Source organism: Triticum urartu, chromosome 2A (genome assembly GCF_056163025.1).
Source record: "Triticum urartu cultivar PI428250 chromosome 2A, HENAU_Tu73, whole genome shotgun sequence".
NCBI classification, from domain to species: Eukaryota; Viridiplantae; Streptophyta; class Magnoliopsida; order Poales; family Poaceae; genus Triticum; species Triticum urartu.
Window position 1 is genome coordinate 717,141,383 of NC_141874.1, and position 14,848 is coordinate 717,156,230.

Consider the following 14,848-nt stretch of genomic DNA (forward strand, 5'->3'; position numbering starts at 1 on the left):
GGAAATGTAGTCTAGTGCTTCCATGAGCCATAGTAGTCCGCTACAGCCCGGTTCACCGGAGTCCTGTTAGCCCAGCACTACTGCTCAGGACACTTGACTGGCCGGCATGTGTTTCACTTCGTTCCTTTGTCTGTCCCTTCGGGGAAATGTCACACGGTGACATCCGGAGTCCTGCCTAGCCTGCTACAGCCCGGGTTCCCGGAGTCCTGTTAGCCCAGTGCTACAGCCTGGATTCACACGCTGCTGACCGACACGCTCGATGTGATTCATGTATGCCTGTCCCCATAGGTTAGTGCCGCTTTGGGTTCACGACTAGCCATGTCAGCCCGGGTTCTCTGTCATATGGATGCTAGCGACACTATCATATACGTGAGCCAAAAGGCGCAAACGGTCCCGGGCCATGGTAAGGCGACACCCGTGGGAATACCGTGCGTGAGGCCGCAAAGTGATATGAGGTGTTACCGGCTAGATCGATGTGACTTGGAATCGGGGTCCTGACATTATAGGACAATGTGAACATTTTTGTTTTGCTGCTTGAAGAAATAAATATTTGACTTGCATTTTGAATTTGAATTTGAGTTTGGTTTGAAAAAAGTGAGGTAGCAACTTCATTATGAAGACATGGCATCATCAGGCATGAGATTACTGTAGCATGATACAGGGGGTGTTACACCTCTATTTCAAGCATCCGCAACTACAACAAAAGTATTAAGGTAAACCTAACCATAGCATGAAACATGTGGATCCAAATCAGCCCCTTACGAAGCAACGCATAAACTAGGGTTTAAGCTTCTGTCACTCTAGCAACCCATCATCTACTTATTACTTCCCAATGCCTTCCTCTAGGCCCAAATAATGGTGAAGTGTTATGTAGTCGACGTTCACATAACACCACTAGAGGCTAGACAACATACATCTTATCAAAATATCAAATGAATACCAAATTCACATGACTACTAATAGCAAGACTTCTCCCTTGTCCTCAGGAACAAATGTAATTACTCACAAAGCATATTCATATTCATAATCAGAGGAGTAATAATATGCATATAGGATCTGAACATATGATATTCCACCAAATAAACCAACTAGCATCAACTACAAGAAGTAATCAACACTACTAGCAACCTACTAGCACCAATCCTGGACTTTGAGACAAGAATTGGATACAAGAGATGAACTAGGGTTTGGAGATGAGATGGTGCTGGTGAAGATTTGATGGAGATTGCCCTTTTCCGATGAGAGGAGCGTTGGTGATGAAGATGGTGATGATTTCCCCCTCCCGGAGGGAAGTATCCCCGGCAGAACAGCTCTGCCGGAGCTCTAGATTGGTTCCGCCAAGGTTCCGCCTCGTGGCGGCGGAGTCTCGTCCCGAAAAGTTCCTTCTGATTTTTTTTCTCATCGAAAGACTTCACATAGGAGAAGATGGACGTCGGAGAGCCACCAGGGGGCCCACGAGGTAGGGGGGCGCGCCCCACCCTCGTGAGCAGGGTGTGGGCCCCCTGGCCTTCATCTTTGGCGTGGATTTTTTGTTATTTATTTTAAGATGTTCCATGGAGTTTCAGGACTTTTGGAGTTGCGCAGAATAGGTCTCTAATATTTGCTCCTTTTCCAGCCTAGAATTCCAGCTGCCGGCATTCTCCCTCCTTTTGTAAACCTTGTAAAATAAGAGAGAATAGCCATAAGTATTGTGACATAAAGTGAAATAACAGTCCATAATGCAATAAATATCGATATAAAAGCATGATGCAAAATGGACGTATCACCTTCTTCCTCGGGTGGACGGCTGGTGACCGGACCAAGTTCGAGAACACCATGGAGGTGTGCTCAAACTTCGGCTCCATGTCGGACATGCAGAGCGAATCTAATGCTGTGCTCATGAATGCCACTAAAGAAGAGCTGAAGACGTTGATTCCTGACCCAGCGAAGGGCGCAATGGCAGTTGACATCATTCACTGGGCCATGAATCAGGCCATCTCCGACGACCCTAAACAGAGGAAGAAGTGGTGCAAGTACAAGACCTACTGGGTTCCTAATGACCGCCATGCCGCAGTGTACTGGGAGACGGCTATCGCGCCGCCGGCGGTCATCGTGGGAGCCTAAGGAGGAGGAAGAAGAGGCAGTGCACATGCCAGCTAGGGCGCCGGAGCCAGTCCGTCCTACCTGGCAGATCGACCTCGACTCCGCCGAGGACGACGAGGACGAACCACCGGCCCACACGGCGATGAAGAAGAAGATGAAGGTCAGCGGCTCGACCAGCCGCTCCGCACGTCGGTGACGGCCGCCGCGGTCAGCCGGTGTCCGTTGTGTACCCCCTTTCCCCCTATTCCCCTATCCCCCAATCCCTAAATCTACCTTATGCATTCCGATCTTGCATGTATGAACTCGTATGAACTGCTATGAACTAGTATGAACTACCCCTATGCTTATCTACCTCTATTCCCCATTCCCCTCCGCCGTAGATCGAATCTACCACCGTGGATCGAATCTAGCGTGCCTGTCGAAGAGAGAGAAGTGCTTACCGCCATTGATGGAGTCCGGTGATCTTCTTCCTCTGCTCCGATCCGCCGCCGCCGGTGATGGAGTCCGGTGGTCTTCTTCCTCTGCTCCGATCCGCCGCCGCCGGTGAGAGTTGGGAGAGTGGGGAAGAGTGGGGAGAGAGAGCGGTGAGGGGCGGTGAGGCTAATAACTGTCGGTGCTTCGAGAAGCAACGCGGCTTCTCGAGGGTGGCCGCGCGTGTGCAGCCGCGCCCGCCCACATGCACCGCTCGGGCCTGGCCCTGGAGAAACTGCCGATTCGTGCGTTCTCAATGAGCCAGGCCCTGAGGTGCTTTAAGAAGCATGCGATGCAGGCCCAATAGTGTATGTGGGCTACCAAACAGGCCGTGCACATCCTGCGCGGGCCTGGTTGGGCTGCATGCGGGCAACCAAACACGCCTCAAGAGAATCGCCAGAGCAGTAGTATCTGTTTGAGAGATGTTTCTGCTCTCTTTGTAATGCCCACTGCCTATTACTAATGAATAACAGAAATATACTGAATAACAGAAATAACTGGGTGGGGCCTTTCTCATAATTTCGTTCAACTGAAAAAAGCCACCTAAGCCATTAGGGCATGTACAATGGTTCTATCTTAGCAATGCCACATAGGATAAATGATGAGGTGGAGGAGAGAGAAATCATAAGAAAAGGTTTGTCTTCTCTTATTTAAGAGAAGACAAGAGATGAGACTGGTTTTTCTACCGTGCATGTATCCACGGTTCCATTGTTGTGTTGGGATGTGTGCCAGCAGAATATGTAAATCAATTAAATATACTATTTAGTTATTGATGCATCGCTGACACCAGACACAGTGCTTTCTCTCTCCTAACATTTCATCACGTGATGTTCCCTAGTTTCAAGAACGAAGTCAGATTTCTCAGGAAGTCAGCCCCATCTAAATTTTAATTTATATTTTGTTGGAACAATTGTTTTTATTCAATAAGATCTTCAAAACAATAGTCTACAGATTTTTTTAATATTATTTATTTAAACACTCAAATGTATTATTTTTATATGGACATTACTTTTTTAGAGGTTCATCATGTTTCATACTGCACCGTCAAACATGTATCCTGTAAATTTGATTTTTTGTAATATGAGAATACTAATGTTCTGTTATGCTTATCATGGTTTTGAACATCTCATACAAATTTAATCATGTTTAAATTTGTCGAAACATATTCAATATTGGGCTTGTTTCGAAGATATAATCGAAAGGAAGATCCATGTTCAAATGGACTATTTTCTTTGATTTATTTTATCATGTATAGCTGTTCCAAGTTTAGGATTGAAAATAAAATGCATGTATTGTTGAGTGGGAGATAACTCACTCTGTGTGCATGCCGTGTGAGAGGAAAAAGGATGAGAAAGAATGTTGAGAAGTTAGTACAGCATTTAATAAAAAATACTACTAGTCAGTTTGCATGCCTCCTAATCTCAAACCAAGTCGACGGTTGATCTACGCATGGGACCTCCCGTGCATGGAAGAACTGCTTTTCTCGACAAGAGATGATCTCTTATCACAATATGTCTTACCATGTTTTTAGGTATATCTAGTTATTGAAGATAAGGCTAAGAGATAACCCATTGTAGACATTTTTTTTATCATCTCTAAAGTACATGCAAGATTTAAGATGAGACTATCTTATCAATCATTATACATGCCCTTACATTACTTTACGTTTGATTGCTACGTAGGTGTAGCATTGCTCATTACTGAATACTAACAGACATATCCTGAATTTTCACACGTTTTTCGGCAAGCACATTAATTCAGAGAGACACTCTTTCAGAGGTGAATGGATAGTTGGCAGGCACATGCCATCTATACTATTGATTTAGTACTTGTACAGAAAGAGAGCAGAATACTTATTGATTTAGTTCTCTCACCACTGATTCTGTTGAAGCTGTAATTTGTATTGAGTTATATATATTGTGTCAATTCTAACATTAGTATATGCAACCTAACACGATGAGTTTACCAACGGTGTTACATGTCACAATATGTTTAGTTCCTTAGCTTTGTCTATTTGCTTTCAGTCCATGGACACATGCAACATATGCAGAACCAGAAACTAGGTGTAATATTACACCTAGTTTTGAGAAAATAGTACCCAATGTGTCCATGCTTTCCACTCTCTTTTGGTGATTATTGTGATTCTGTAACCATTATATTGTAGAATACCTTTGCCGGTCGTTAGGCAGAGTTGGAGTTGGTTCTGCTGTACATCTCTGGTCTGACTTGTAGTTTGCCTAAGGTACTGTTGAATTAATGGGTTTTGTTAATTCTGTATGGTTGTCTGCTTGAGAAATCCATTGTGTGCATGTTCGATACGAGATAATTATATCTTAACTAGGATGACTTAAGAATTTTATTTCTACGATTCACACGTGCACGCTTACTAGTATGTCCAATAGTTCAAGATTAATCTAGTCAAGTCAAAGTAGAAATCTGATATAGAAAGTTTGCTTGGAGTACAACACAACAAGCCCCAAAGAAAGGAAAAGAGCATCTTGCAAACGGATAAAAGGAGCAACGCGACGCTAGCTCACCGGGGGTGGGGCCGTGGGGGGCAAAACGTCGAGCGACGCTCTGAAGCGCGTCCACAGTGGCCTCAAGCGTGTGGGGGATTTGATTATTTGCCACCACTTTTCTTGGACTTTGGTAATTTACCATCTTTTACTTTGTAATTGATCTGATGACACTTTTTTGTTTGGACTTTGATCTTTTGCCACTTTTCAACACAAAAACAAACTTTGAAAATAATAGACAACATAAGTGAAGAAAATAAAGGATTAGTATGCCCTTGTACATTGTTTGACCCAAACATAATACAGGGGAGGGATGAACTCGTGCTGCACTCTCTCCTGCACCTTCCTGCTGCTCCTCGCCGACCCTTGCTGCTCCTCGCCGGGCAAGATCTTACAAGCAGCGGCGGCGGCGCACAAGCAGCGGCTCAAGCAGCCCCCGCAGCGGCAGCACAAGCAGCAGCGGGAGCAGTGCACTCGGCGGCCGGCGGCCAAGCCCGGGCCCGAGTCGCGTAACCCTAGGGGACGGGAGGGAGGGGGCGAGAGAGAGAGGGCAACACCTTCCTGGGCTGGATCCGGCCGCCGGCGTGGAGGACCACCAAGTGCAAGTCGTCGCCGCCGTCGAGAAGCCCCGACCGCAACTCGCCGTCGCTGTCGTCTTCGCGAGTTCTTGCGGGCGAGAGGAAGGGGAACGACCAGAGATCGAGACCTCCCAGTTCGTGGTCAATCCAGGGAAAAGGGTATGTTGGACATTTGTTGCAGGATCCATCTCACAGAGGGCAAAATAGCAAAGTTCAATGTAAAAGATGGCAATGGATCAATTACAATCTAAAGGGTGGCAAATTGTTAAAGCCCAAAGAAAGTTGTGGCAAAAAATCAAAAAGCCCCAAGCGTGTCCAGGCCCCGCTGGTTTTAGTTTGGTGTTTATGTTTGCTTTTTAGCTAGGTTGTAGCTCATCGAGATTGAAATGTGCAATCGCGGCTGTCTACAGCCCAGGTTTGCACATTTCCGGTTTTGCAATTCTAGGCTTAGAATGTCAAATTGGCTGGCCTGCACATTATGAAGCATGAAATTGCATTCAATTTTTCATCGTGCAATTTAGTAGTTTGCACATTTTCAAACCCGACACTGCACGGGTTGCTACTTTTTGGTCGTCGAACTACACAAGGGCACCCAAGCTTTAGGATTTTTCATGCCTCCCGCCGGCGGCGCTGCCGATCTACCTCGTCTCTTGTGGTCTTAGGACCATGGAGCGAGGTGGATTCCGGCCCCTTGTACCATGGAGGCGTGGTGGATCTATCTCGTCTCCTCTCGTCTTAGGACCATGGAGGCACGGTAGACCTCCCGCTGGCGCCGCCGCCGATCTACCTTGTCACACACGCTTGTATGTGTTCCTCCAGGTGCTTGTTGCAGTGTGTTGTAACTGTAATTTAGTACACATATTCGCTGTCACTAGTAACCTCTAGCACTAATTAATTTACTTCATCACGTTCAGGAAGTACTGGTTTTGATCACAAAAAGTACCCACTGACCAACTCACTTACACAGTATGAAGTCGGCATGGCCAGACGAACATGATAATCCTATTATTATTCATAACGCGGGCTAACCCCTTGCACGCCCCCCTTCGTTAGTTTCGTCTAATGGACCTTAGCTGCTCTGAATCCTGCTGTTGCTCTTCCCACTGAAGATCTGGTTGAGGATCGCCCCCAGCCTGACGCCTCCCTGGGCAATCCTCTTCTCAACGATCGGCAGCGCTTTGAAGAAGTACTCATCTGCATGCATAGGCAGTTTAATCCCAAGACGACTGATCGACCACACTTCTTCCATACAAATCACAAATTGTTCATCACTTGTTACCTTCCAAGTTGGATCCTTGCTCAGCGCCCACGTACGCGGGGCACGACAGCTCCGCGCTCTCCTCGGCATATCTGCAAACATTAGCTTCCATCCGTCAGCTTCTGAAGATTCAGAGCTGCTGCTCAAATTAGATTCAGGCAGATTGCTATGATGAGCTTAGTTACTTGTCAGCACAAGTCGTCGTTCGAGTATAGCACGCCGCCCACTGGTTCTCTTCTTTACACCACTCGTTCTGTACGAGAAAAAGAAAAGAAACTCAAGAACTCGATCAAAGCTCAAGGTTGGCTAAAGATGAAGCCTGAAGTGATTGATAAGCTTACGGTAAGGTTGAGCTTGATGGCGTTGATCATGGTGCTGAGGTCGTCCTTGTAGAACCTGTTGAGGGCTGTTTGGATGACGTTCACATCCCACACCTGAACCATGCTATGTTAGACAGGGGAACAGCAGAGAAGAGCAATGCGTGGCTCCAACTGAGCGCTGGTTGATTGCACTGCGGAGCGGTGGCGTACGTACCTTATGAAGGTTGGTCTTGGTCGTGTTGTACCAGTGGACGACGATGGTGTTGCCGCCGAGGTCGGCGATGCGGGCGCAGTGCATGGGCTGGTGGATGTCGCCCAGGAAGTGCGACAGGAACAGCAAGCTCTCCGTCCGATTATCTGATTAGCCATACCATACTGTCAGGAAACTAAGTTGTCATGTGCTCTATCAGCACATACGTATAATCCGACGACGGTTACATACATGGGCTTGAGGAGTCCTGCAGCGCGGCGGTGTAGTTGTTGATGCCTCCGACGACGCACATGTCCTTCTCCCCTTTGGTGCCGTGGCAGTCCCCTGCTCAGTTCAGATAAAAAGGGTATATCAGTGGCGCGTCCCGTTCAACAAATTAGCACTCTTCCGTAACTGCACGTCAGGCGCACACTCTTGAGCTCTGGAGCCGGTGGTCAAAGGCCGCGAAACCAGATTCGGTTTTGCAGTTTGACTAAGAAGTACTCCCTCCGTAAATAGTGATCTAAATGCTTTTATATTTCTTTATGGAGGGAGTACTGGTGCTAACTATTTCAAAATTGACACTCAACTAATTCAGTTCATACAAATGAGATTCGATTCGTGCGGGTATAAAACATTTACAGAAATTTTCTTCAAACAAGTATGAATGTGGACCAAGAAAAATGACCAACCAGTACTACTTGCGAGTCGATCAAGAACCAGTATGTAGGAATTACTTGCAAGGTCTGGATCAATGTCAACACAAGCTTATGGGAGTGGATGGGAAAGGGTTCAGACTTCAGAGTATCTATGTAGGACAGTAGGGAGGAGAGGAGCGAGCACATACTGGCGTAGCTGAACTTGCAGTCACCGGGGGTGTCGGCGAAGTGCAGGGAGCTGGACCACGGCATTTGGCGCCGCACGGCGTCCGGCCACGAGCACGCCGCCGCGAGCTCGCCGTTGGCCCACTCCGGCAGGAGCTCCTTCACCGCCGCCGACGCCTCGCTCGTCAGGAAGCCCTGCACGGGGAATCGATCTCAGCCCCGCCATTATTCAGTTCACCCAAGAAAAATCAGATGGGACCGACCATTGACCACTCGAGCTGGAAGCTGGCGCTGGTGCAGGTCGGGTGGGTGACGCACGTACCTCGGCGATCTTGCAGGTCATGAAGTGGCCCTCCTCGCCCCACGCCCGCACCGCCGGAGCTCTCGCCGCGGCGGCGGCGACCAGGAGGACGTAAAGCAGCAGGAGGAACCCCATCCCTGCTGTCCCTAGCTCGGCTCTCTTTGCGTGCTGCAGCTGCGGTACTGTGCTCTGTGCGCACTCGCGTTTGCTTCCTGTGCACTCATGCCTGTGCCGCACACCTACTCGTTTATACAGCCGCCCACGGGCTAGTTAATCCCGTCTCCGCATCGTGATCCGGGTGGAATTGTTAAACAGCCGGACTGCCGGAGGAGATTGTTAACCGGCTGGAGCACGTGAAGCTTGCGAGCTCGAGCTCGGGGCACGATGACTGCAGTTTACTGTGGTTCGCGTGAACGCACGTGCAGTGCGCGTGTTGGTGTCCAATAGTAGTACTACTACCAACGAGCACTCTGCTCTGATCTGATCTACAATAAGTACAGAGCATGCGTGCACGCGGGCGTCTATCTTAAACAAGAGATTCGAGGATAAGGTCTTAAAAGCCATGCACTGTCGCTTTGCACTCGACTGCAGTTTTGGATCGGGGGTGCCCTTATTGCCCAGTTGCACGTCGAATTTGGTTGCGGAGTTGAGCGATAGTGGGCAGTAAACAAATAGGCAGGTGCAGATCTCGACATGGTGTCCAACTTCAGCATTCAGCAAAGAGAACCAACTTGTGGTTAAATGGCACGAGGGCAGTGATACTGTCAGTCCATCCGGGATTAAATGCAGATTTGGGGCTTATAAAAGTGGAATATTATTTCTGTGGGAGACCATGTTTTCATCGAGCGAGGTGTCTTGATGACCTCATTAATCTAGGACACAACTGCTCGGTTTCTCAGAGATGCTTATAGAGATAGGGCGTGTGTTCGTACGTTCATAGAGATGAATATATGTACTGTGTTTCTGAAGAAAAAAAAACTAAACATGCTCCCATCCCAAATTTTTTCGTCCAAATCCGTACCCGCACCCGGGGTTTCATATCTTTCCCATAACCGTACCCGACCGTGTGTGGGTAATACCCACTGGTAACCCATACCCGTCTTGGACACCTTTTAAATTATATTTTGACACGTTTTTTCAGCTTTTCAATATGTATTCAAAAGATGTTGACCATGCATTCAAAAAATGTTAGCCAAGTATTTGAAAATGTTAAATGTGTATACAAAAAATGTTGAAAATTCATTAAAACTTTTGTATTAATCTTGTATTTAAAATTTTAAATATGTATAAAAATGTTGACCATGTATTAAAAAATATTAATCGTGTATTTAAAAAATACAGATCAAGTATTTAAAAAATAGTAAAACAATGTGTATGAAAAAATGTTGACCATATACTAAAAAATTAATATATTTTTTTAAATGTTTAACATATATTAGAAAAATGTATTATATATAACAAATATGTTCCATGTGTATGAAAAAAGTAGACCTAAAAATGCAAATCATGTATTTCAAAAAAAATTAATGTGTACTCCCTCCGTAAAGAAATATAAGAGTGTTTAGATCACTAAAATAGTGATCTGAACACTCTTATATTTGTTTATGGAGGGAGTATATAATAAACGTTTCTGATGTACTACACAAAACATATTGAATGTATTCTGAGAAAAAGTTAACATGTGCTGATTTTCTTTTATGAAAAAAAGAAGGCAAAAAACTAAAAAAGAAATAAAGAAAACCAAAGTATAATAAAGAACGAAAGATAACAAGTGAAAAACGAAAAGAAAACCAAATTTATAACAATGAAGAAAAACCTGTAAGAAACCGGTGAAGAAAATGGAAAATAAAGAAAAAACAAAGAAAATTAAAGAAACACAAGAAAAAATAGAAAATAAAACAACCAAGCAAAAGCCGGTAAAAATGAAGAAAACCGGTGAAAACAATAAAACCAGAGATGTAAAATAAGAAAGCCAAAGAAAACCATTGAAGAAATAGAGAAAACTGAAAAAACAGGAAAAAAAACAAAGTGAAGGGATCGAGCGCAACTTGTTCACTTTGGTTGCGCAACGGCCTGTCCTATACTTTAGCAAGAAGAAAAAACCTTCAGCAAGCCGAGCATACGTCTCGCTATAAGTAAGATATAGTCCTGGCGCCCCCAACCCCGCACGGCTCGTTCACCAAAACTGTTCAAAATTTGTAAACAAATGTTCATGAATTTGAATAAATTCATGGATTTCAAAATTTCACGAAGTAAACAATGTTAGTGAACTTATAAAATGTTCATGAATTTTAGAATTTTTTGTAAATTTTAAAAAAGATTGTGTATTTGAAAAAAAATCAGAGTTTAAAGCTTTCTAATTTTGATAAAAAAATATTGAATTCGGGAAAAAAGTTCACTGCTTTAAAAAGATAAAAAAATAATAAACAAGAAAAAAGGAAGAAAGCCCGAGCAAAAGACAGCAAAAAACTGGTACAAAAGCTTCTAGAACCTTCACAAAACCAAAATTGTGCCATGGATTATGCTACACAGTGCGATACAAAGATGGGTCAGCCCATTATGTAGAAGGAGTGCGTGCCAGTTAGCGAAGACACCTAGAAGTGGCGCTTTTGATGCCAAATAAGGTTTGGCACTCCTCCCCGAAGGGATGTTGCAGAAAATATTTACAACAGAGGATGTGTTGCAGAAAACGTTGTTGACCGTTTTCTACCATAATTTTTGCAACAGAGCTTGTGTTACAGAAAACTTTGCAACAAAGGTAATATTGTAGAAAATATTTACAACATAGGATGTGTTGCAGAAAACGTTGTTGACCATTTTCTACCGTAATTTTTGTAACAGAGCTTGTGTTACAGAAAACTTTTTACAACATCAGACTTGTTGCAGAGAGCATTCTAGTGGTAGTTGTGTGCAGCTTGTCGGAGAAGCTCGTCGGCGTGCTTGCCGACACCAAACGAGGGTGACGGTGGTTGGAGCAGCACGGGGAGGCGACAACTTGACGAGGGAGCTCGGTCTCTCTGGTTGCACGCCTTGCAATAACATGTAGCTTGCTAGAGAAGCTCGTCTTCGTGCGTGCTAGTCAGCGGCGACTCAATGGGAGCTTGGTGCAGTTGGAGCAGCGAGGTGAGGCGGCAGACTCAACGGGAGCTTGGCAACGAGGTGAGGCGACTTGTCTTAAGAATCCAGATCGTGCAATAGAGCCATTGTTGCGATCAGAGAGATTGCAATAACAGACCGATTGCAAAAAGTAGTGGTGGTGGCCATGGGGCACGTGGCGTGCAGAGAAAGCGGCAGGCTGCGATCTGCCAGATGATTTATAGCATTTTCCTTTTTACAGTAGTTTATGATTTTTTTAATAAGAATGATTCATTTTGGTATTTCATTTAGAAAGGGTTTTTTAGGGGAAAAAAGGTTTGTAGTACGTGCTAATGTGCCAGCCTATTCGTGCACCACTGGAGGGACCAGATCGGACCTGGTATGGTGAGAACGTATACCATGCTATGGTCTACTCCTCGTGTTTGTCCGATTCCTTTTTCTCATCCGAGTCGATCAAGAAGCCGTTCTCATCTGCTACAGTATATAGCAACCACCCGGCTCCCTTATTTGCACGCCAACATCAAGCACCAGCCAGTAATAGTATCCCGAGACGGGCACCATGCCGTCCAGCAGCGCGCTGCCGGCATCACTGCCGGACGAGATCATGACTGAGGTGCTTCTGCGGCTGCCACTCAAATCCCTCGTCCGCTTCCGTGCCGTGTGCCGCTCCTGGGGGGCGAACCTCTCCAGCGACGAGTTCTGCACGCTCCACATGGCCAAGGTCGACGCCGACGCCGACGCGGCGTCGGCTCCACCCAGGCTGCTCTTCGTCGCGCCCACCGCGGGATACAATTCCACGGCGATCTATTCCTGCTCGCCGTCGGGCCCCAGCGCGGACGTGCTACTCACCCTGGACGATGTGCGGGGCAACTTCGTCGGCCCGGTGGCCGCGCAGTGCCGGGGGCTCAGCCTCCTGTACGACGCCGTCCCGACGGCCTACTACGTGCTCAACGCGGCCACCAGGTCGGTCACGCGGCTGCCGCCTTGCCCCGACGCGCTGAGCTCGAGTGCAGGGCTCGCGTTCGATCCGCGGACCAACGAGTACAAGGTGGTCAGGCTGTTCCTGCACTCGTGCTACGACGGGCGGCTTAGGGACAGCAGCCTCCTTACCAAATGCGAGATATACACTCTCGGAGGCAGGCGCGGGGACCGGTGGGCGCCTGCTGCCGGAGGAGTGCCGTCCTCCCAAGATGCTGAAGCTGCCGTTGGACACGCATGTTTCCACAAGCTGCCGCCGGCGTTCGCGAATGGTTCTCTGCACTGGCTCCTCCCTCCATTGCTTGGAGAAACCATGTCCATCATGTCCTTCTCCATCACAGAGGAGGCTTTCGGATGGGTCCAGCCGCCGCCATTCATAGCGTTATCAACGAATTCACATTTGGTGGAGCTTGACGGCCACCTGTGCATGGCCCGCGACCTTCGTGCTGATTCACCTAGCATGTTGGAGATATGGAAGCTGCTGCGTGGCTCTACCTCCGGCGATTGGTCCCTGGATTATCGCATCGATTTGTCGGCGCAGACAACAAGAGAGGTTCTTATCGAGCTTGAAGAAATTCGTATTGAGCCTCAGGTTGTCAGAGTCCTTGGTGTTACGGGCAGTGATAGATCGGGGAAGAAGATCATCATTGGCACGGCGCAACACGAGGTGCATGCCTGGGATGCCACGTCCGGAACCACCGAAACCATTTTCTCGGTCGAGGATACAAACCTAGGCTATCAAGCAGAGTCTTCTTCCATCCATCTCTGCTTATTCAAGGAAAATCTTGCTCCGGTCCATAGAACAAATGACGAGACGTCATGGTCATCTCCTGCGGGTAAGGCTGTCAAGGAGATCCTGCACCGGCTCCCTGCTAAATCTGTCACACGGTTCAAAACTGTTTGCACCCAGTGGCGCAGACTGATTGAGGGTGAGGTCTTTACGCGCTCATACTTGGAAACGCATAAGAAAATGGACGAGGGGCCAAAGATCATGCTCGTGGGCAAGGGTACTGAACAGTCACCCTTCCGGTTCACTCCGCTGAAGAAATGGCTTTCTGAGGGTTCCAATTCTAGCGAAGGTGCATGTTTGGAGACTAAGGTGGTTTGCTCCAAGCCTTGTCATGGCCTGAACGTGGTAAGCACTGCAGAAGAAGATTATCTTTACAACCCTTGCACGGGTTACTACTACAAGATCCCTTCCGACCCAGGGTCATCTGTGCCTGTGCATACACCATGGAAAAGGCCTAATGATGGTATACAAAACTCTGCCTTTTCAATGGGCAATAAGAACATTGGCTTGGGTTTCAACCCGTTGAATCAGGAGCATATAGCTATATTCATTTCTTATCAGCGTAAGGACTTCACATCTCGCAATTATCGCTTGACATGCTCAGTATGGCAGCGCAGCAGTTGGTACCTACACAGTATCTCCAACCCGCCACTTCCAGTGAATGACATGCCACCAGCCTATGTGGATGGGGTATTTTACTGGATGAGCGACCCTTTGCTGGGTCCGAGCAATGAGCAGGTCATAGTGGCGTTTGACGTTGCCAGAAATGAATATGACACCATCTCCTGCCCCTCACACATTGCAAAATGGTGCAGCAATGGCCGTCGGCATGGCTTTGTGACAGAGCTTCAGGGAATGTTGTGTGTTGTTCTTGCAGATTCGATGGAGGATGAGTTACAGATATGGAAGCGGGAGCATGATCAGTGGAACAGAGCATACACCATATGTTTGAAAGCATGGCCCGGCTACTCTCTTCGTTCGAATATTGTGGTTCCGATGTCTATTGATTCCAAGGATGGCAGGATAATGTTGAGCACCGGAAGGAAGGTTGGTCTCTACGATCCAATTGGTAAAACACTTGAGAGGTTGTGCGCAGTAGACGGGATGCCTTGTTGCACAGGTAAAAAGAGGGAACTTCCAAGAGCTTCAGAAGGATTGCAACCAAGCAAAAGGCCACGCTCGGGCCATAACATACATGGATGCATGGAATCAGCAACGGGACAAGACATACTGCAGGATTCCTCTTTGAATAAATGCAGCAACAATATGTCTATGGAGAAGCTAAATGCAGAAATCCCTAGTGCAGTTATGTCTGCAGTTCCGTTGTTATACGAGGAGAGCCTAATGAGTTATCCACGTGTGCTCAAAAAGAGGATGTTAGAATGATATGGACATCCTATCAGAAAGGGAATGAAGGCTATCATGTCATATCTAAGGGAATGAA

At 46.8% G+C, this 14,848-nt stretch overlaps 2 protein-coding genes across 2 annotated transcripts; one reads left to right on the top strand and one right to left on the bottom strand.

Moving 5' to 3' along the window:
* Positions 1 to 6,513: 6,513 nt before the first annotated feature.
* LOC125534304 (endonuclease 4) lies at positions 6,514 to 8,781 on the bottom strand. The gene is made up of 8 exons (XM_048697561.2): positions 8,562 to 8,781; positions 8,263 to 8,434; positions 7,668 to 7,760; positions 7,440 to 7,582; positions 7,247 to 7,339; positions 7,091 to 7,158; positions 6,927 to 6,997; positions 6,514 to 6,841 (listed from the first exon to the last, which is right to left on the bottom strand). Exons 1-8 carry the CDS (start codon positions 8,673 to 8,675, stop codon positions 6,717 to 6,719), a joined length of 879 nt encoding a protein of 292 aa, XP_048553518.1. The 5' UTR covers positions 8,676 to 8,781; the 3' UTR covers positions 6,514 to 6,716.
* A 3,414-nt stretch (positions 8,782 to 12,195) lies between these two features.
* On the top strand, positions 12,196 to 14,790 carry LOC147987088 (uncharacterized). The gene has a single exon (XM_087540247.1). The coding sequence runs from the start codon at positions 12,196 to 12,198 to the stop codon at positions 14,788 to 14,790; it is 2,595 nt and encodes an 864-aa protein (XP_087396373.1).
* The last annotated feature ends 58 nt before the right edge of the window (positions 14,791 to 14,848 follow it).

Coding starts and splice junctions, on each gene's coding strand:
- LOC147987088 (XM_087540247.1), top strand. CDS start 12,196: ATGCCGTCCAGCAGCGCGCTGCCGGCATCACTGCCGGACGAGATCATG.
- LOC125534304 (XM_048697561.2), bottom strand. CDS start 8,675: ATGGGGTTCCTCCTGCTGCTTTACGTCCTCCTGGTCGCCGCCGCCGCG. Junction 8,435..8,561: donor TGACCTGCAAGATCGCCGAG/GTACGTGCGTCA, acceptor TTCCCCGTGCAG/GGCTTCCTGACGAGCGAGGC. Junction 7,761..8,262: donor CTGCAAGTTCAGCTACGCCA/GTATGTGCTCGC, acceptor TGAACTGAGCAG/GGGACTGCCACGGCACCAAA.